Source organism: Pygocentrus nattereri, chromosome 11 (genome assembly GCF_015220715.1).
Source record: "Pygocentrus nattereri isolate fPygNat1 chromosome 11, fPygNat1.pri, whole genome shotgun sequence".
Lineage (NCBI taxonomy): Eukaryota > Metazoa > Chordata > Actinopteri > Characiformes > Serrasalmidae > Pygocentrus > Pygocentrus nattereri.
The window spans coordinates 33258356-33281329 of record NC_051221.1 but is presented as its reverse complement, the minus strand read 5'-3'; the positions used below and the strand labels follow the sequence as shown (position 1 = coordinate 33281329).

Sequence of the window (22974 nt, the reverse complement as noted above, 5' to 3'; positions counted from 1 at the left end):
ATCAGCATAATTTGGCAGCTTTCACAGAGGTCGACAAAACAGTCATTTTCTTCCATCTTTTTATTAGAAGAGCCAAGGGGACTCTGAATTGCAGGAGATCATGAGGAAACAGAAGGAGAAGATCGCTTCTGCCACCAATCTGGAAAAATTTTAATACCCATAATAACAGTAAACATGGAAGATGGCAGAATATCAGCATTCTTCATAACAGTGTACAATCTTGCTTTATTATTATTCTTCCTCTTGCCATTGTCACATAATCTACACGCAATATGAACATGTATTAAGATCTTGTATACATTTGATTTGTATATTTATTCTGTTTTAGAGAAAGCTTTGTTTTAATTCTTCCACATAAATTGTTTATCTGTTTATGCTGAGAAAATATGAAGCTTTACTTTGTGTGCACCTCTGTCTGAAACATTCAGCTTTGCGAATGAAAAAAGGGGAAGAAATCAGAGCAGCGAGAGACAGAATTCATGCCAATCTTGCGTAGAATAAATGTTTTGTAGAGGTTTAAAGGAGCAATTGTATATGTGGTTACAAGTCTTTGGCTAATGGGCTTTTCAACACATTCAAATGCCATTTCATTTTAAAAAACAAGGGTTTCTATGTAAATACGCTCCTAATCCCGTCTAAAGATGCATGTTCAAGTGCTGATTTTTGTCACGAAGGAATGACGCAAGAACATAATAAAGTCAGTTGATGGTTTCATTATGAAATATGTGTTTCTGTTATTTGTTGTTATAGACCTTAGAGACTATTTATATAAGGCCTATAAAAAAGAGCCCTTTTTTATAAGCTCTGTTTTATTTTACCGTGTAAGTGTAATGGCCAGTGTGACACTGAATATTGTGCCAGGAAATCAAATAGGGTTTGTACTTTCCATTCCAAATATCTCTTTCTGAAATTTACAGACACAGTACTGTGCAAAAGTCAGAGACCATCCTTTAATTATTCAAGTTCCAATCAAAATGGCCTTTGAATACAAGTTACTAATTTTTCAGGAGATATTTATGAAGTGATTGGATATGGGATAATCCAAATGTGGGAGGGACAGTCAAATGAAAATAAGTGAAAAAAACACCCAGAAGTCCAGAAAATGGGACTCCTAACAAGGTAAGCTACTAGACCTGGTAAGCTACCAAAAAATTCACCATCAGATACACAGCACTCAAAGCTTTGATCTTTGAGAGAGAGGAGAAAATCAAGCTCCATTCTTAGTTCAGATCTGAAAATATCCACAGGTGTTTCTGTTCATCCTTCCACTGTGAGATGACAACACAATGAGTCTGAAAGGATGTGTAGCTGTCGAGTAGCTGTTACTGGGAAAAGGAATCAGAAAATATGCAGATCAAACAAAGAAGCCGCTGGTGTTCTCAGAAAAAGTGACTCCAGAGTCTAGGCTTCAACATCACTGAATGTGTTATTTATTTGGATTATGAAAAACAGAAAATGCAACCAACGTCTAAGACAACTTTCCCTGCAGATTTCTTTGAAAAGCTGAAAGAAAGTCTCTTAAAAAGAATGGAAGCTACAATTAAGACAGAGCGGACACACTCTGTGTAATTTTCTGTTAAATATGTTTTTTTCTTGATGCTGAAAAATGAATAACTGCTACTCAATCACATTTTTGACTGGAAATGAACCAAATAATGAGAGTACTTTATTTGATGACTGGTCAAGAAAGCAAAGACAAAACAAAGATTCTTTCATATGTAATAAGTCAAAATTGATCAGTAATTATACTAAATCTCCCATTAAAGGTGTTACCTCACCTAATTTTACTCTGATAGTCTCGTTTCAAACATCATTTAGGAAAGCTATTTATGAGAAAGTCAGAAAGATACTATTGAAAAATTGTGAAAATCTCTGAGCACAGTTATAACAGTTGTAAAATCCAGCATTGAAACTGCAGTTGTGTCTGTGTGATATTGGCTGCAGCACTGAAAAGCTATTTATAATAGCGATCTCTGGTTCAGATGAGGTTTATGGTCCCAATTCAGCTACAGCAGTTACAGCTAAAGCACCATAATTACGCTTCAGTTCCAGCATAGATGGCAGAGGAGGAAGGAGACACTGAGACAATCTGACAATGCACAACAGAGACATTATTTGAAGTGAATTAAGGCTTCTTTGCTATGGACAATCCTAATAGTCATAAAATTGGTCTCCTTGGGTCTGATTATTTGTGGAGGTATGCGTCCAGCCACAGCTCTCCAGACTTCCTCAAGGACCTGAGACAGAAATGAAAGAAAGGTGAGTGCTTAGAGTTGACAAAGCCCGCAGTGGAACTACTAAGTACATAGCTGTATAATGTGGCACTAATTTCATCTTTAAATTTTGATTTTGCAAAAAACTTTACATTCATTCAGTCAAATTCAAAGGTTTGGGCAAATGCATGCTTTTGTTAGATTTTTTTTTGTTAAGGTACATTAACGCATCTTCTACAGAGATCTCACATGCACAAAAAACACTGTGGCCTATGCAAAAGTCATGGCACATTTAATGTTTTGTTTATTTTCTACCATAAAACTGTGCAGTAAAATTTTCAGAAAAATGTCATAATTAACTTTATTCCCTGCAGAGCACAGGTTTCCAGCCTAGGTCCTGGAGTAGCCCCTGTCCTCCATATTTTGGTGTTTTCCTGCTCTGACGCAAACTCAGGAGGGGCTTGCTTATTAGCTGATACGTTGAATCATGTGTGTTGGAAGCAGGGAACACACTAAAATGTGCAGGGCCAGGGGTTCTCGAGCACCATGTTATGAACCACTGCTGTAGAGCATGTGCACTTTATGTAAAGCATGTAATTTGGATGCAGCAACAAATGGTGTTCATTAAAATGGTTTGTGAAAGCATGTGGTGAGATCTATCACAGAGGCATGCTGGTTTCAGAGCCGGGCCATCTGAGGGGTTCACAGGCATTCAGTAATAGTCTATGGCCTTTTCCTGATATTATACACTGTAGAGGGTGAAATAGCTAAAATCCTTGCAAAAGTTTGGTGAGAAATGCTTGCTTTACTTAAATTTGCTGGATTATTCACTGACACATTTCTCGGCAAAGTAGGAAGCCCCATCCCTTCCTTGCTCATAAAGGAGTAGATCTTTCCTGGATGCTCCTTTTAAACGCACACTGTCACGATTGACCGCTCCCAGTCCTGTATGTGTTTGTGTTTTGGTATAGTCCACGTGCTTCTTTGTTTTGGTATCTGTAGTCCTGCCCCTTATTTTGTAACTCCGCCCCTGATTGTTTTCACCTGTCCATCGTTTTCCCGGTGTCCTGTGTTTGCCCGTTGTTTTGGCTGGTCTTTATTTGCTTTGTTTGTTATTTGCTGTGTGGGTTGTTCTGGTTACTGTGTGTTGTTTGAACCTGCTTATTGTTTGTCTGTCATGTCTGCCCCCCGTTCAAACCGTGTTGGCTCTATGACCCTGGACTGTCTCGACCCTGACTTTGGATTTGTCTTGTCTTAAACTGCTCCTGTCCCAAGTTTTTAAAAATGTGTTGCAGGCATCAATATCGGAGTGAGCAAATATTTCCAAAAAAAACATGAAGCTAATAAGGTAAAATATAAAATACCACAGCTTGTTTTTGTTTGATTAAAACACTTCAAAGTTTATTTACAAAAAAAAAAGATTTCTGGTTTTATTTGCTTTTCATATACTAACACAACTTTTTTGGAATTAGGGTTTAAAATTTCAGCATATTGCTTGCTTTTCATTGATTAATATCCACTACCTTACAGTTGTATTTATTATGAAGCATTTTAAGCTGCATTTTTACATATGAAAGCTGCACTGTAGAGGATGAAATACCTAAGGCATGCTATATAATGCTATATAAATCAAGCTGTTATTATTATTATTATTATTATTACTATTATCAGTATTAATTGCAGAATCACATGAAGATGACTGTGTTACCTGATGATGTCACACCATGCCTCCCACAGGCCTTTGACTTCGTAGTGAATTCCATACTTCTTGCACAGCTCTTTCACTCGAGGAGCCGCATGGATGTAGTTATGGCGAGGCATCATAGGAAAGAGGCTGGTGGGGGAAAAGGACCGTATAAGAGCCTACAGTCTGTACAAACCCACAGAGGCACATATTTCTGCATGCACTCATGCATGCTGCCATATACACACACAAACACCCAACACATATAAGAGTGATACTCACTGATGCTCAATCTGGAAGTTAAGGTGGCCGCTAAACCAATCATTGAAGAATGACTGCTCAATGTTACAGGTGGCTTTCAGCTAAATACAAAATAATAAATGCAGTGATTAGATACTGATTTAGACATGCTATGCTTCATCTCACTTCTACACCACCTCAACTTCTACACACACTACAAAGTTAAATGTTTGGTCTGAGGAAGCACTTTCAATGATGGAAGGACCATCTGGGAGAATAAGAAAAATTCTCGAAAAACACTACCTGAGGGCTACCTACCTGAGGACATCATAACACATACATAAGGACCAGTGGTGGACAGTAACTAAGTAAATGTAATTGGTTACTGTACTTAAGTAGTTTTTTTGTGTATCTGTTCTTTACTTAAGTTTTTCCATTTTGGGCGACTTTTTACTCCACTCCACTACATTATTCAAAATCTGTCATTTCTTTTGGTTTCTGTGTGTATAAAACGTAACATGTCAAAACAAAAGCAGCGCAAAGCAAGAACACCAATCAGGGCACAGCGGTCACTTTGTTCTGAGCTTGTTTTGACCTGTTGGTCATACCGACCCAGTGCAGCACACAGTTCAACGTCAGTGCAGCAGCGTAAAAATACAAACGTCTACCTAAATGATGAACTAACCTAACTTTGTGTTAATAGACCACAATATACAAATATGTACACATATGCAGTCGTGACTGGCGCGTTTCTTTTTTTCTGAATTTATGCAAACAATATTTCATTTTATAGTAAATTAGTTTCGGTTAGTTTATGTTTATGAACAGAGACCTACAGATCAATATAGTAAAGGAAAACTTATTTGTGATCCTGAGTTTAAAGCAAGTTTTTATTCAACTTGTAACTAAGTTACAAAGTAATCTTAAACTGAAACTTTGCTTGTTTGTAAAAGTGATTTCAGAGCCACTCGGTTCTCCCTGATGGAAACTGTTTGCCTTCAGTGTTTTGTGTCTCACAATCACATCATTTTAATAGCAATCAGTGTCAGACTAATTAATGACATTCTATTAAAAGACTGGTTTACCAAGACAGACACTAATATTTTCACTAGTATTTTCACCTAAAATGAGTTCATGAAGCGAGTCTTGTTATAAAAATGATAACAGGACATTAGAACCATTAAATCTTTTAGTACTTTTACTTTCGATATTTAAGTATATTTGAAGGCAAATACCTTTGGACTTTTACTTAAGTTGAGGTCTAGAGTAAGGACTTTTACTTTTACTGGAGTAATATTTTATTTGGGTATCTCTACTTTAACTCAAGTACATGGTTTATGTACTTCGTCCACCACTGATCTGACTGAACAACCTTTAAACAACTTTTATGCACCCAAGACTTGTTCAAAACAGATACAAATCCAATTGCTCAAACTACTTCAGGAGGTGGTCTGAGATGCATTTGAGCCCCATATTATAGCAGTGTAAATGGATCCATCTCTCCAAGACACATCCAACAAACTAAACCCCTACCAGTACTACCAAATCTCCTCCCAGCACATCCAAAGACCCTCCCAGTACAACTGAAACTTCTCACTATGCTCATCACTCATTTAACTACCAAGTGTAAATGCGTGTGGCTAAAATCTGATCAGGATACAATCCAGATACTAATCACATGAAGTGACAAGGTGTAAATGAGGTTTCAGCTAAACTTTGCATTTCTTTCCACAATAATGCTGAAGGAATGTAATTTAATGAAAATGTGCATAATATACAAGACTGGAAACATTGAATAGGGGCCACCTGAATAAGTAAGCAAGCAAATGAACACCTAGAAGGAGTATTTTTTTTGTGTTTAAATTCTATTTTTTATTGTGACCAAGAAGCTGCAGTTGTGCTTTCCGTTTTATCTCAGGAGGACCATTTGTGTGGAGAAGTGTGAATTGTTTTCACAGTAGGGAGCTCTTCCTCCCCCTCTTCCTCCCCGCATTGCTCGCTAGCAGCTCAGCACAGTGTGTTTGCATTTTGAAGCCTGTGGCAGTCAGAATTGTGGCTGTAGATGTGACTTGACTGAGCTGCATATGTTTCAATTTCTTATAATGTACATGTTTTAGCATGTTTCTTCAAAGTTTTAGCATCCTATTTGTTCTCTTTTGCTTTATTTGTATTTCTTGACACACTATAACATTCCAACTGGCATGGCTAGTGAATAATGTATCTCAGCACATTGTCATTCATTTTGTGCAATGTTGTTTGTTATGTTGTGAGCGCTTAAATAAGCTGCTCAGAAGTGCTTATGTATTAATTTTCAAACATGCTATTCAATGCCTATGCATGTGTATCCATTTGATCCACTTCATGATACAGTGGGACCCTGATTCACTGAAAAAGCATTCTGCCGGTCAGAGACACTGCCATTGTGCCATAAATATTTGAGCTGCCTCAAAAAGGTACCTGCATGCTGAGCCAGTCATCATGTTTTTCATAGTCGACATCCATGGAGAGGTGGTTCATCTGGGTCACCCACACAAACCAGTGACTCTCTATGAATCTGCAAATCACATCAGTGACACAAAGCACTTCAAAATGTTGAATTTTCTATGTATATGATAAGCACTAATATGCTGTTTGTAATAAAGTGTAAATACAAGGCCATAAAAGTCCTACCTCACACACATGAGAAGTGCAAATGATCCAAAGACTCCATAAAAGGGGACAAAACATGACAAGTAGCGTATGTAGTAGGACAGATACCATGCAAAGTCCTCAAAAGGAAAGAGAGAAGAAAAAAAAATATATTAAAAAGCAGCTCTACAAGCTAATGTTTCGCACAGCGATGGCATCATCACTGATGGCAAAAGAAGTTCTAATGGCAACTCACCACCCAATCCCGTTGCTGAATCATTGTCTGAAAAATGTGAATGTTAAAGTACACTGGGATAAGCAGAGGAGGACCAACTGAGAGAGAGAGAGAGATAAAGTTTCAGTTTCTAAACATATACAGTAATTTGTGAATATCAGAAGCCACTCTCTACTTATTTGATTTCTAATCAAAGCAGCTACAAGTACAAAATCACTTTATATATATGTGTGTGTGTGTGTGTATGTGTGTGTTTTTTTCTTTCTTTCATTATTTGTTTTCACCCTTTATTACAACCCCATTCTTTTTGGGAGACTTTTGCAGAAACCTGCAAAGACATCCAAATAATCCCAAACATATTCAAAGACGATGAGGTCTGGATTCTGGGGTAGTCAGTGCATTGTTCAATACCAGCAGCTTCTTTGTTTTATTTGCAAATATTTTCTTATTTTGTCTCTTTGCTTTTGTCATTAAGGGCTTTTTGACAGCTACACATCCTTTCAGACTCATAGTGCCAAGTTGTCTTCTCACAGTAGAAGTATGGACAGAAACACCTGTGGATTTTTCAGCTCTAAAGGAAAAGTGGAGCTTGATTTTCTCTTCTCTCTCAGAGATGAAAGCTTTAAGTGCTGTTTATTTAATGGTGACAGTTTTGGTGGTCTACCAGTCCATGTACAGTTGTTAGGTGCTTTTTTTTTTTTACAAAATTTTTGAACACCAGTTTTAGAAAGTCCTATTTTTCTTTAAGTTTCCCCTTCCTTAGGAACGTGGATTATTTTATATCTAATCCCCTCAGAACATCATAACAAAAAATTGTACTTAACCTTCGACTGGATATGAAAGAAATGAAAGGTGGTCTCAGGCTTTTGGACAGGACTGCAGATTAGATAGATCATTTCAACCTATACATGCATTTGTATGGGTCTATAAATGGCAACAACAATAAGTAACTCACTCAGGAAGAAGTACTGGTGCTGATGGTTGTACGGCAGGTGTTTCAACTTTTTAATCCCATACTGAAACAGAAGGAGGGAGTAGAATATAATACAGAACAACATTAAATCTAAGCAGCGTAAAATTTTCGAAAAGTTCCAATGTGTGTCAGAAAACGTAAAAAAAGAATCTCATGTTCGCCACAGTACATGCAAGAACTACTACACATTTCAATCAAGTAGCTCATGTGTACTTGAGAGCACAGATAGTGTTTTGTGTAACAATTCTTGAGCACTGAGTGTACCTATTCAATTTTTTTTACTATTTATGCACGTTTACCTCCACGGGCTGTACATTCCCCAGTACGAGGATATTCAGCATGTTGATGTCAGGGTCCTTTTTGAATACATTGGGCTTAGCATGGTGCTGAAAGTGACGATGGTTCCACCAGTGTGCAGAGGCCCCCTAAAAACAACATTTACCCACAGACACACACACACAAACAGGATAGGTACACCAGATACTCTGTGGGGTGAAGTCTTGCCTTTTTAAATGCCTTATGCAACAGTAAGATATCTTTGTTTATAGGTATAGATTACAAAATATTCAGTAGCTTCACTGATAAACATTGCAAAGTGTGCTATTCTAAAGCTATACAATGGAATACTGGACATGCCTTTGGGTCCATGGCATTTAGGGGTTTAAACATCAAAAAAATATTGATAGTGTAGGCTGATACCTTCAGGTGTCCGATGACAAATTTGTGCAATAGATGATCCCACCTGGACCTTTTGAAGACTGACAGATGGCCAAAATCATGCTGCAGCCAGCCAGCCTGAGACTGTATGAGAAAGGAAAGGAAACTCATTCTGTTTCGCTACTTCTATAGAAAATTGGGAGACATGTCTGCATATTGTTTTCATTGTTTCATAATGATGTATGGCAGAATAACACTGTGAATAACACATGCCTCCTACCTGTGCAGTGGCCAGTATGAAAATACATAGAATTGTGTTAATCCAGCCATTGCCCCAGTACCACAGCAGTGCCAAAGGCAATGCCTCCAAGAGTAGAATGTGCCCGAGGTGTAGGCAGAAGAACAGGGGACTAGTGCGGAACAAACCCTCTGCTTTAAACTGGTCCCGCAAGGCCCGGAAATCATTCACTAGGGCAGCCTGAGAGAGAGAGAGAGAGAGAGAGAGAGAGAAGAGAAGAAGGCAAGAAAAAAAGTTGCAGGGATAGAAAAGGAATGGAGGCTCATTTTAATTTGCATTGGAATGCCTGTGAAAAAACGGTCTGGAAAAAGGAGACCCAGGTCAGAGAAACTGGGCCAAAATGTAGCACCACTAAAAATGCAACAGGTGGCAGCAGATACAACCATGTTATTGTACAAAAAAAAAAAAAAAGCATGGGCTTAGACGGCCTTCAGTAACTTTAGTTACTGGAAGCTTACACAGAACTGAGAGAAAACCTATTATATGGCTGAGTCAGCGTCTTTGTTATGTTTATAGGCTGGACAGTAGACTGGATACAGCAGCTATAGCAGCAGACATTTCTCAGAGATTAATTCCTCTGCTGTGTTCCCCTGAACTTAGAGCACAAGCTCAAAATACTTCTTTCCTGCTCAAGTATTCCCAGGGGAAGCTGGCATTTTCTGCCTATTGAACGAAGAGAAGGCTTCCAAATGCAGCCAAAGACAGGGCTGGTACTATAATCATTGCATTTCTTATTTCTTCTATTTTAGCAAAACTGTAGCAGTTTGTGTAAAAATTTACAATATGTGTTCCCACAAAGTCCATTAACGCAACATGATGTTCTTACACCCACTCTATAGACAAACGGTCAAAATCTGCCAAAAACATGCATCTTCTTTATAATTCTCAAACCTTTGATGATAACATGATCATTGTTATATCATCACCGTGATAAATTACAGCATACTGCTTCAGAATATGGCTCTTAGTACTTCAAAATCAAGGAACAACTTCAACAATCTACCTAAAAACCTAATAAGTCCTTTTTAACTGTACTGGTGCAGCAAAGTATGTAAAATATTTAATAGGTTTTGATGGTATTTTTAAAACGGGGCATTACTATCTGGTTTCTGTTCAAATTATTACACCTTGGAAAAATGATCCCCACCCCTACTTGACCATATTAGTAAAACTGCCTACTTTCTACAGGCAATAATACCCAATAACAAAAGTTAAAAATCAGTTTCATACAATAATAAATTCAAAAAATGTTTTGTTCCAGAGGTGTACACTTATGCTAGCACTAAGATACCATGTAATTTTTTTCCAATGATCTAGTGGGATTCTATTCCATACTGACCACCAGAGGCAGTCTGAATGACAGTGGATGCACGTTACTATCACTAACTCAACACTTTACCACCAGTTTTCCCAGACTAGCAGCCTTACTCATGTATTACCAATTACATTTACAGCATTTGGCAAACACTCTTATCCAGAGTGACTTACAAGTTGGCAATTCTTTACACAGGTAGGCAAACAAACTGTTGGGAGTCTTGCCCAAGGACTCTTACTGGTATAGTTTAGGGTGCTTGTCCAGGTGGGGAAGCGCACCAGTCTGCAACATGGGAAGCAATGGTGTTACTCTGCACTATACCAACCAAACCTTGGGGTGCTCTTTTTTTAGATTACATCTCATGATTTTTGCAGATCTATAGCCCATCTCCACTAGTTCCTTCATCCCAGCTTTACTTCTTGGATTTAGCAGTAGCTGCTATACATACTGAGCCTCACTGTACTATAACCAAACTCTCCTAGCTCCCCTAGATGGGCAAGAACACCTTTTTTTGCTGCCAAAACTGTTCAGTGCCACAGATATAGAGACAGTAGAGCAGCGAGTACAAGCTTCTAAGTTCTGCCACCAGCACATTTTCACACTACTTGTGAAATTTAGAGCCCCTACACTGCCAGCTAATGGCTTCCATCATGATTCTTGCTCAGGAACTCAGACAGGCATCACATAAAGTTGAGAAACAGCTTTGGGTTGAGAGTAGAATCTCTCCTTCTATTCCCCAATATCCTCACACTATTACCAGAAGCAAAGTTGGACACCATTTCACAGAGCTATGCACTGTAACTATGCACTGTGGATTATGACAACAGTTTGGATGGATTACAGAGTAAAGTTTTCTCTACTGGTCCCAACATGCATAGACCAGGATACAATCAGAAAAGAAAATGTCCTTCTTTTTTATTTTTAAGAAGTAGATAAGTTCGAAATACTTTGCTCAATTTATATTTGGTTTCCAAGAAAAACTCCCCATACTGGATGTTCATGAGCTCAAATTGCTCCTAAAGTGCTTGCAGCTGTACATGCCCAGCACTACTGGAGTGGTTCTGACCAGGTGTTTCACTTACAGAGGACATGTATTGTCACATTCTCATCACAGTTTGACATCCCAAGTCAAGCTGATCAGCACAAAGTTTTAGTTTTTTGGTCTAAAAAGCTACTTCTGACAGTATTCACTAGATTTATGCAGGCTGCATCTGGGCTACTAAAAACACAGTGTGTAGATTCTCTCTGTGGCCCTCCTGAAGCATGTCTTGGGGCTAATCATTAATCGGAAGAAGAACTTCCTCGCATTGGCTCAGATCACCTAGATTTTCTGAAACCACGCCCCACAATAGCTTCACTGACATGATGCAAAACATTCTTTGTGTTCTTTCCTGTGTCAGACTGGGTGGTCCCCTGACATTCCTCACTCTCCTATGCCTACTGGGCACAACAGCAGCCGTTTCTGTGGGTCTGCAGCAGCTTTGTCAGTTCCAGCCGTGACTGCACAGTTTATGTCTGGATTCAGTAAAACACAGTCACACCACGGTGACAGTTACACATCAGTGCACAGAAAACATCGTGTTTCCAATGTGCCTGTCAAATCTATTTGTACAGGAAGAAAAGTTGGGGGAAAGTATTGCATCAAGATCAATGAATTTGACCCTGAAAACTACCTGGATAATGTGCTTTTTACTGTGTTTACAAACAAAGTCCGCCAATTCTACAGTGTTACCATGTATTACATCATCCAGTAAACCAAGGGGAGATGTAATATTGGCAGGCTTTCTCTGTCTCACATATTGCCCAGGAGTGGGGTTCACTGTGGGAGAGTGAAGTTTATTCTTCAGACAAAACCAGCATGAGGTGCCTTTTAGGACAGATATGGCTTTGGCATATTTGATTTTCAGCACAGAGCTGACCCACTGCCATCTGGTTCCTTTTATCCAATCCATCTGGCCTGCTGAGCCTGGGCATACAACTAGCTGGATCAGCTGTTTTAAATGTTGCCCCATTTTCCTCTACGGAATTCAGCACTGAAACCGTGTCAAGCTCAACGTTAGAATGCCAGGCCATACTTCCCAATGAGGGGCAAACCCCACCTTGTGTCACAGCTAAGGGGTCAAGCATGGCACCTACACCTAGACCATCTGCAACTAAGGCTGTGACTTCTGGTCAACTGATGAACTGTAAACTTACAGATCAGGAGACTACCTGACCAATGCAGGACATTTGCTTATCATTGGTAAATGTGCCCTAGAGAGGTGTTCAGTCTATGGGGTGTTACGGTTCCTCCAGAGACTGCTAGTCATTCTTAAATTCAATTCTTAAAGCTTTTGTGACTAGCATTTCTGCCTATATCTTGGAAATGTTCTGATCATGTTTTTGTATTAGGTTTATGTATTTTCAAAAGTTCAGAAATTTAGAATCACAATTCAGAAGTTTGAAATCACTGTTTTCAATAAAAAAATAAAATTTGTTAGAGGTACTTGTATAAAATGGCTTTATTATGATGCCATGACTCTACAACTTCATAGATTTCTACAAATTGGTAGAAAATGTTGGGTATGTCCTGAATGATGAATAGCACTGGAGATCATTGTGTGAAGGCTGTGAAAGCTGTAAAACATTGAGAATTTGATCATAATAAAATGAACATCCTGATTACTTCATATTTGAAATGTGCTGGTAATACCTCAGGCAGATAGCTTCCCAGGTAATTACTGTTAATAAATAATTACAGTATATTATTAAAATTTTAATAACCTCTCAGTGTTCCCAAAAATATTTAAAATATACTGAATAAAGCATCTTAAAACACCTTCTGATGTCTAGCTTTTAGCATCTGTATTGTTGCTTCTGTAAATGTTTGTGTGGAATGTGCTGAAAGCAGTTGTCCAGACTTACATTTTTCTTATGGTCCTGACTGGGTTCAGAAGGAGCCAACTCTCCAACCAGCAGTGGCTTCAGAAACTTGCGTACGAACGTCTGATCAGGATGAAAGGCCATAAATGCGTCCTGTAGAAATCCCATATTTTCATTAATGTGCTTTTTTCTGGTTTGTTTTTTGCTAAACCTGGGCACTAAAAAGAGGCTGCTTTATATGTATTTGATTAAATGTGTAAATTGGCTTCACATCAACAGTCAAATGTGTAAATACATAAATAGATGACCTCATTTAAACTGATGTCACATATTTAATTAATCTGGAACTAATGTAGTCATCTGTAAATTTAACCACTGGGTGGAAAGTTCACTCAAAAGGTTTTATTTGAGTGCTTCTGGGGGAATATTTATAGTGCAGAAAAAGAAAATATGTACATTAATATGTAATATAATGTGAATGTGTGAATAGAACTCTATTCTCCTTTAGTCTGATGGGTGTATTACCGATGCATCCTCTCCAGCATAATGAGTGATAACTCTGTGGCCTCCTGGATGTCTCTTAACCCAGTTGCTGACATTGTACACCTTCCGTTCGATCACCACCCACTGGTCACCTCGCTGGCTGTGCTTCTGCACTTCCTCCCAGGTGTACACTCCGCTGGCTCCGCGCCCTTCTACCGAAGTCTGATGAGTGCCCCCACCCATTAGTCCAGCAGCACTCAGAGGCCTCTGTCCTATAGCATGGACATCAACTTTGGTTAGAGTTCACCTCGCCATTTCAATGACTGCCCTGCTGTGGGGGTCAGGCTACATTTTCTTTTCCTTTTTTTATAGTTCACACTTGAAGTTAATGGCCAACCAGACATGCTTGTAAAGAGAGATTGGCATTTTCCCAATTACTATATGGCAAATCTGAATTGATTTATGGTGAGACATTCATTTATGGCGAGATATGCATTCTCTCACAGAGCTCTTATTAATAATGAAACCTAACAGGAAGATGGAGAAACTCGACTCAGCAGAACAAAGAGGCATCTATTTGCTGATTGGATTGCTTTGTTAGAAATATGCAAATCCTATGCAGCTTTTTAAATTGTTTTATTTATTAAATTAAGTGGGTTTTTTGTTGTTGTTGTTGTTTGACATCGTCCCTGATAGAACATTCAAGCACTAGCGTTCAGAATTTGATCTTTTCTTCTTCTTTTTTCAGGATTTCCCATCTTTTTTCAATAAAACAGACAATGAAGTTGAACATGCTAGCTCATTAATCTATGCAATTCCCACAAGAATGCATATAAAGCTGGTGCAAAGCTACAGTGATGATGTTCTTTTGTGTTCATGACTTTAATATTTCAAGCTGCTCCCAACCTGAGCGCTGCTGTTTCTTTTCCTAAAAGGCGTCGCACCTGTTCTTACACAGACTGTAGACTCATTTGCAGTACTTCTAATTACATAATAAAACAGTAATATGTAAAAATCTGAATTAGAAGCTTCAGCTTCAGACACAATGGCAGCAAAGGACTGCACTAACGCGTCTTGCGCATATTTAAAATAAAAATAAAGTGTTTATGCATGAAGAGGTGAACTCACCCGTGCAGTGATGCCTTTTCTGCTGATTGATTGAGTACCTGCACTCCAGCCTCTCTGATGAGTGCGTGTCCTCGCTGCTCTCTCTGACGAGTGCGCTGCCCCCCTTGTCGCTGCTCGCGCTCATTCATATTGGGAGTCATGGACTCTAACGGGCGCGCGCACTCTCCTGAGTTCAGCACCGATCATTCGAGCGCTTCTCGACCAATCAGCGTCCGCGCTCAGCAACCTCTGGTCCAATCCACGCCTATGCTCAGCCGCTGGCCTTTGTGAATCTTTTGATTTTTTTGTGTGTGTATCTGTACGTGCATGAATGTGTGTGAGAGACAGAGAGACAAAGAGACAGTGGTGTGTCCATTAACCGCTACATTAACTGTTTATGAACTGAACGGTTTTCCTCCATTGCTTCAGGTATTGATGAAGATGCAACAAACCATCAAAACAGTGAGTTTTGCACAGTAAATGACGGTTAAGAGTCACTTTCTATGTCAGCCAGATTTCTGTAAACTTGGTTAAAGACCTTTTCTTCCCGTGTTGGCTCACAGCTAGTGATGTGATTAACTGCAGTGCTATCAGTTGGACTTGCTGCCCCATAGAAGAACAAGTCGTCATAATGGTACTTTACTGCAGTGGAGGGTTAGGGTTAAGGTTAGGGTTGGTCAGATATAGATAATGGATGTGGCCTAAAAAACAGACAGAATGAGTGAGGAACTTACTGATTTCTTCCAAACATACAAAAGGCTTTACAATAAACACAAGATCAGCCAGCAAGCATCACTGTGTAACAGCCTCCCCATGAATGTGACATCTCAGTTTGTTAGTCACACAGAAGGCCGATGGCTGAAATAGAAGGAGGCCCCTCACCAAACATACTCAGAGGCACGTTTTGCTGTTATGGTTCTGCTGCATGTACACTTAGCCTTTTTTATTTTATTGCCACTACAGAGTTTTATATGAACATTGTGCCCATGTGCTGTTCGGCCTGTTTGCTGAGGTGTTGTTTCACAGATATAAACTTTTAAAAAAGGATATTTGGCACAACATGTCTTAGAATTTCAAAGAGAGCGAGAGGTAACAGGATGATGTGTAAGGTGCATTATTTAATTATTTATTTATCCATGCATTGTTCTGCAGAATGTCCTGTGGTCTCCAAGGTTGGAGGATATGAATTCTGTGAAAAATGCTCTCCAACAACCTTGAAAACTGTCATGTATCCATCCAGGGCTTCATCTGTAGCGCTATCAAATGCAGGCAAAGGTGACCTATTGAGTATGCTCTTTGGTCGGTGCTTGCAGTGCTGTCGATAAACAGGAGAGAAGGACCAAGGTACTCTTCTAAGAGAATGTTAACGAAAGACTGTTTCACTCACAAGTTCTATGAACAAATAAAGCCACAGACTGGCCAAGACTGCAGACAGCGCTGAAGCTAATGGGTTATTCTATGCTATGGGTTATTCTACACAATTCGTTCACGCTTAAATTGAACTAAAAAAACATTTCAGACTTTTAATTGACTTGGACCTTAGACTACAATCGTTTTGCTTTTTAAACTTAATAACATGTTTTCTTAAAAGAAATGATTGAGCGTTCTGTTTAGTCAATGGCAAAGCAATCATGATGCCTCTGGTAGTTTTGCTTCAGTAGTGACAATTTTAGCTAATTTTGTGCAGAACTCAAAGTGCTAGCCAGAACATGACTATCAAACACAGTTTTCACCAGTTCACACCAAAAATCATAATATTTTTTATTATTATTATTAAGTGCTGTTGAGTCATTTCTAACTCCTGGCAGCCACATGTGTTTCTCCAGAATATGTTGAGTTATGTTTGGGTCTTCAGGCTTCTGAATGGCTAGTTTATGATTCCAGACTGTATCTAACCATCTTGTGGCTGGTCATCCTGTTCCTCAGAACATGTCCACAGTAAGTGCTTCAGTTTAGTTATTTGGGCTTTGAGTTAGAGGTGAGGCTTGATTTGTTCGAAAATCCATTGGTTTGTTTCCTAGACACTCTCAAAAGTCTTCACCATCACCAAAGTACAAAGGCATCTATGTTTATGTACATATTTATATAAAATCATAGCCTAGACAATTATGATCTATGTTTGTACAGCCAAATCATTGCTTTTGAAGCTCCTTTCAATCCTTGTTCTGCTGAGCAACAGTCTGTATATTTCTCGAGTGCTGAATCCTCTATTGTTAATAATTGATCTGAGTTGGCCAAAATGTCCACCATTTTCATTAAAACACAAAAGAATTCTCTTTAATGTTACACATGTAGTTTCAGACTTTGGGACAAGTTTACTTCAAAACAATGAGATCTAACTGCTCCTCATGTGGCTGTGAGGGACAGGGATGCAGTACCACTTCCTGCTCTAAAATGCAGGGGAGTGGCTAAAATACGGCCCCGTCTATGGACTTAAACTCTTTGTGTTTCGGTTGTGACATGAAAATGTGTAATTTGTTTTTAAGGGTTTGGGAAATTCTTACAGCAGGGAACATTTATGCAAAGATGTATTCTGTTTTTTTGTGTACTACATGGTCAACCATGTCATCCTTTTTGCAATTGTCACTTTCCAAAAATTTGGTCATTCCTAAAGTCTAATAGCTTTTGCTTCCTATTCAGTTTCCTTTTTCATTTTTCTGTTGCAGTATTCAGTTATAGTGGGTGATACCTGCATATGAAACTCATTACTGTATCTTTTTCAAACTGCATGCTGCATTTTGAGTTTGTCAATTTGCTTAGAGGAGAACACTAGTGGCTAAGACTGCAAAGTAATCCTGCAGATGCCTGACTAGCCAGTGCATCCTTTGTCAAGGATGACACAAATCACATTTGAACAGTTGAAGTACTTGAAGTCCAAGCTGGCCCCAATTCCCCTTGCATTCTGCAAATCATCACACATTTCTTGCAAAGCTAAACATCAACATTTTTATCATGGTCATGCAGGACAGCACTGCTGGCTTTATCAAGTCAGCTGATTTTAGCAACGTTATAGTGTATGATCATAATGATAACAAGAATCATTGTTAAATATTGTAAAATATACAGGCCTAGCAGAGGAGCCCAGCCCTGCTCCTGGTGAGTTAGTTAGTGTTGTACAGAGCTTCAGTCCTCATTTATCACATATCTGACATGACAATACTCATTAGAGCTCATTAAGTAGATGAGGCCCTCTGTTTACAAAACTTCTCATAATTCGAGTGCTGATCTAGAAACTCTTACTTGGAGAAGGTTTGTGAATATGAGCCCAAGAGTTAAGAATAGCTATCTAATGAGCATCTGAGAAGGTCCATTGGATTAGGCTTGACTCTTGAGCTCTTAAACTTTCCAAGGTAGTGGATTTCCAGGAGCTAGGTAGGTCACCACTGATTATACAGTAAATACATTTATTATCGCCACAGTGTCCTGTAGTATGGCATCCATAGTAAAAATAAGCAAAACAGGCTGTGAAAAATGTGCTTGTTGTTTTTCAGCTTGATTGTTTTACACTGGAAATTCTGTGATGATGGCCAAGGGGTACGCAGCCAACCAGGAGCTGGCATGTAGGGAAGCATCCCATGGGAGGTGCACACCCCAGTTAAATAAACGATTGTTTATGTTGTTGTCTGTTAATTAAAAGGTCTGTGATGTTTTGAGTGTTATTCTGCATCGGTGACCGGGTTATTTATGGGTGTTTTGTGTGACTGGGGCATCAGTATCAGGAGAAGCCTATGGCTGGTGATGACCTCCCCTGTGAATTCAGCTTCATGCATTCTGCTGTTCTCGGAGCAGAATCATTGCTTTTGTTGATTCTTCTTTTGACCCTTGTTACCATATGAATATGCCTACCTATTGTGGTTTTAGAGGTTTGCTTTAGATCATTATCCTGTTGAAAGACTACAACTTAGTCTTAGCCCTCTAATGGAGAGCCTGATTTTGATTTAAAATGTCCTAGTGTTTGATGAGTCAGTTATACCAAACAAGATTCCCAAGACCTTTGCAAGAAAACCTCCATAACCTCATAGATCCACCATGATACTTCACAATGGAGATGAGGTTCTATCTTGAATGATCTTGATTCATTTCATACCAAGCCCACCTTTACTGTTTGCTTTTTGCCTCATCTGGCCTCAGAACATGGTTCTGGTTAATGCTTTATTGTGATTTTAACAAACTTCAGGTTGTTACATTTATATTTGATAATAGCAGAGGCTTTCTTCTTATAAGCCTTCCAAATAGTTTATTGTTAGCTTTGGCACATCCTACCTACATACCTACCAACCTAACGACTCACCTACCTACCAATGTATATAGCTACCTACCAACCTAACTATCTATCAATCAACCTATCTACCTACTTACGCGCCTACCAAACCACCCACCTACCTACACACCTACCTAACGACCTACTTACCTGCCTATCTACCTACCTACTAACCTACCTACCTACCAACATATCTACCTTCCTACCAACCAGCCTACCTACATATTAACCTATCTACCTGCCTACCTACCTATCAATCTACCTACCTACCTACCAATTTACCTACCTACCTATCTACCTACCTATATACCAACCAACCTACCTACTTAAAACACACCACACATGTGATAGAAGTATAATAGATGTCATTGGACAGTTGCTAAAATCCATCAGAATTGTTTATGTGAACCATGTATTCACATTCCTCCTTTCGCACATTCTAAAGTGAGTTTCAAGTCAATCAGTTTTCAGTTCCTTTCAAAATACAAGGAAACAATAGTTAATCACTGTCTCTGATTTTATGATACCGGTGCAGTTGCCTAGGATGACTAGAAGATTAGGAAGAAAAACACTGGAGAATTCTTTTAATTATTGCCATAATAGTACAGATGAATATTTTCAGGTTAAACTATTTAAGAGCCATTGTCATATGTGAATCTCAACAACCTTGTCTTGTTTTATTTTTGTATTCTCTGATCTTCCCCATGTTGATAGAATATTAAAAGATCTTTGGCCTGTTTAGACATCAATGAGTAAATAACTGATTGTGATATTTGTGTGAGTTTTTGAAGTAAACTAGTAGACTATATCCAAGAAGTATACTTGCAGTTTTTACCTAAAGATTGATTCAAACGATTGAAATTAGAAAGCTTTATTATAGTATAATATAGCAAGCTCACTTGTGAAATTATAATAAGTAATAAACATAAACCAAATGATGGTGGTAGAATTGTTTTAGTGCAGGGAGGGAGTAAGTAGTGAGGCCCTGCCTAGAAAATGTTTATGCTTGTGTGTGAGTGTTTTATATGTAGGCCTGTAGAGATAAGGACAGCACAGGCTTACTGAAGAGCAAAAGCAGATATACATAAAAGGAATTAATCAACCCCTGCAGGTTTAAACAGTGGTGCAGAGTGATGTGGACCTGTGGTGGTGTTTGGAAATTCCTGACTGGGCCTAGTCTGTCATTATACTCTTTAAAATTACTAATAAAAGATAGAGATCTCAAGATTGTTCTTATGCCCCATATGTGCCAAACTCACATGAAACATTTACACATGACTGTAGAAATAAAGGCTAACCTGCTGTAATCCTTTCATTTTTTCTGTCTTAAGAAGTTAAGCAGATTTTAGAAACAAAGCCCTTTTACCTTTTGAAACCACTTGGCAGTGGAGACCCTTCATCACTGTGGTGCTGGGGTTGCAGTACAATGTTAATGACAGACTTTTGACATAAATATATAGACAGACGGAAGTACATGACTATGCAGGATTGCAGTATTATTTCTGTGAAAGATTGTTTGTTTCTTTTTTCCAAGGCTCAAAAGCAGAACTCTTAATGCAGTATGTCAGTGCATAGTGCCATGTAAGTTATGCTTTGTAAGTGAAGCTGGTCATATCATCACACTGCAGTCATTTGATACAGAAATGATGGCCCACATCATTGGATTATCATAAAAATGTTTGTATTGACATCAAGTTGGGAGGGTCATTGAAGACGTAATGCTTGTTATTCAGTAGAAACTAATATGGTTGGTACAGTAATGTGCAAAAGTGTTAGGCAGCCAAGAAACATTTTCAAAATCAATTTATTTGTGTAGTTTGTGTTTATTTTTTATGAGAAAAGTGTTATATATATATATATAAAAAAGTGTGAATATATATATATATAAGAATATATATATATATATATATATATAAGAATATATATATATATATATATATATATATATATATATATTATATAGATAATATATTATATTACATATATAATAAATAAATAAATAATATAAATAAATTATAAATAAAATAATAAATTATGATTTTATGGATGTTAGTTTGTTTAACCATTTTCAAGCCTCTCCACAAGGAAGCCCAGTATTATATGTAGTTAAAAGTCCTGGTTTGACCAATCAGTGCTTCAGTAAATTGTGTTCATGATGTAATTGATTATATTAACAAGTCTCTGTGGTGGCTGTGAAGGTGTTAAGGAAAAATATGGACCCAAGAAATTCTTGTTACTTTTTATTGTTTTTATGTTTATTTGAATTATGAATATGACTTTATTCTAATGTATATTGTGATAAACTCACTGCTGAGGTAAATTGTTTAAAATTTAGCTTAGATGCCTAAAACTTTCACACAGTACTGTATATAGTTGAGAGAGAGGAATGAAAGTGTAGAACTGTCCACAGCTCCTTGGAATTCTATGTGCTTTGCTATTTCTTAGCTTCTATCAGTATTTAGAGATGAGTGAGACTAATTCTTTATTCAGTTACTTGTTTGTGAATTTCATAGCAAAAGTTAGTAACTGTTTGAAATTCTAATATGTTACAGATTTCATATGATCAGTATGACACTAGAATGCTGTAAATAAAAATGCAAGCTGTGTTCAGAATGACGAATTGAGCCACAGAAGTTTCTCAAATGACAGAGAAAGCTGTATAACTTTTGGAAGTTAATAAAATATTATAATATATCCAGAACACATTATAAAAGTGTAGGTCACATCTCAAGGCAGGTAACAAGCAAAAATGAATGTATGTTATATAGATAAATAAATGATATTCTTTTTTTTTATTAGTTATTTTATGTTTAATTTTTGTAAGTAAATAGTAATAGTGCAGTAAAATGTGCAGAATTGTGTTCTCTGTAGAGGATGTGTTCATTTATTTTCACCTAGAAAATGAACCACTGGACCAGTGGAGCCCAGATTTCTGCATGCAACTGTACACATCCACATCCTGAACATTCAAATAGACCAAAACTGATTGGTGGTCTGTTGGTGCTTTATTGGTTCAGTTCAAGTGGTATGAGAGCGTGCCTGGTGTGATGTCATCAGTAACCCACTGCCTACTGTTTTTTTTGTCTCTCTTCAGAGGCCGGACTGAGTCTATGTGCTTATGATGATACTGTGGTGGGAAGTCACTTACCAGTCACGAAACATTCATTCATGCTAAGCACAAGTTAGTTCATTCATGCTCAAACTTAAATTTAATCTTTTAATTTGTTTTGTCTATTTTAACCCCTTAACAAGCCATGGGCCAGCCAGTGGGCCCAAAGATTTATCATACACTTCTAAACTTAAGAACAGCTCAGTTAGTTTTTGCATTGTACAACCCAATTCCAATGAAGTTGGGATGTTGTGAAAAACAAAAATAAAAACAGAATACGATGATTTGCAAATCCTTTTCAACCTATATTCAATTGAATATACTACAAAGACAAGATATTTAATGTTCAAACAGATAATCTTTATTGCTTTTTGCAAATATTCACTCATTTTGAATTTGATGCCTGGAACACGTTTCAAAGAAGTTGGGACAGGGGCATGTTTACCACTGTATTACATCACCTTTCCTTTTAACAACACTCAATACACGTTTGGGAACTGAGGACACTAATTGTTGAAGCTTTGTAGGTGGAATTATTTCCCATTCTTGCTTAATGTACAACTTCAGTTGCTCAACAGTCCGGGGTCTCCGTTGTCATATTTTGCGCATCATAATGCGCCACTTATTTTCAAAGGGAGACAGGTCTGGACTGCAGGCAGGCCAGTCTAGTACCCGCACTCTTTTACTATGAAGCCATACTGTTGTAACACGTGCAGAATGTGGCTTGGCATTGTCTTGCTGAAATAAGTAGGGACGTCCCTGAAAAAGACGTTGCTTGGATGGCAGCATATGTTGCTCCAAAACCTGTATGTACCTTTCAGCATTAATGGTGCCTTCACAGATGTGCAAGTTACCCATGCCATGGGCACTAACACACCCCCACACCATCAGAGATGCTGGCTTTTGAAC

At 38.2% G+C, this 22974-nt stretch overlaps 2 protein-coding genes across 6 annotated transcripts in view; one reads left to right on the top strand and one right to left on the bottom strand.

Annotated features, from left to right (window-relative positions):
- eps8l2 (EPS8 like 2) overlaps nt 1-722 on the top strand; it is a 46191-nt gene extending 45469 nt beyond the window's left edge. For all 5 annotated transcript variants that reach the window (XM_017706713.2, XM_017706714.2, XM_017706718.2 and 2 more), the window contains one exon: nt 68-722. In XM_017706713.2, coding sequence (XP_017562202.1) covers nt 68-154 — 87 coding nt within the window. In that variant the 3' untranslated portion in view covers nt 155-722. The remainder of the gene's footprint in view (nt 1-67) is intronic.
- Nucleotides 516-14852, bottom strand: fads2 (fatty acid desaturase 2). Its single transcript, XM_017706719.2, has 13 exons — nt 14717-14852; nt 13631-13860; nt 13148-13258; nt 8911-9108; nt 8673-8774; nt 8273-8398; nt 7956-8016; nt 7022-7098; nt 6808-6905; nt 6595-6691; nt 4180-4259; nt 3922-4047; nt 516-2237 (listed from the first exon to the last, which is right to left on the bottom strand). Exons 1-13 carry the CDS (start codon nt 14838-14840, stop codon nt 2186-2188), a joined length of 1482 nt encoding a protein of 493 aa, XP_017562208.2. The 5' UTR covers nt 14841-14852; the 3' UTR covers nt 516-2185.
- Between the last annotated feature and the right edge of the window lie 8122 nt (nt 14853-22974).

Bases quoted from the DNA above. Each gene is read 5' to 3' on its own strand.
- fads2 (XM_017706719.2), bottom strand. From the start codon at position 14,840: ATGAGCGCGAGCAGCGACAAGGGGGGCAGCGCACTCGTCAGAGAGAGC. The intron at 7,099-7,955 runs GTGAGTTACTTA...TCTCTCTCTCAG, and splicing joins GCACCAGTACTTCTTCCTGA to TTGGTCCTCCTCTGCTTATC. The intron at 4,260-6,594 runs GTACCTTTTTGA...TTTTGTATTTAG, and splicing joins ATGACTGGCTCAGCATGCAG to CTGAAAGCCACCTGTAACAT.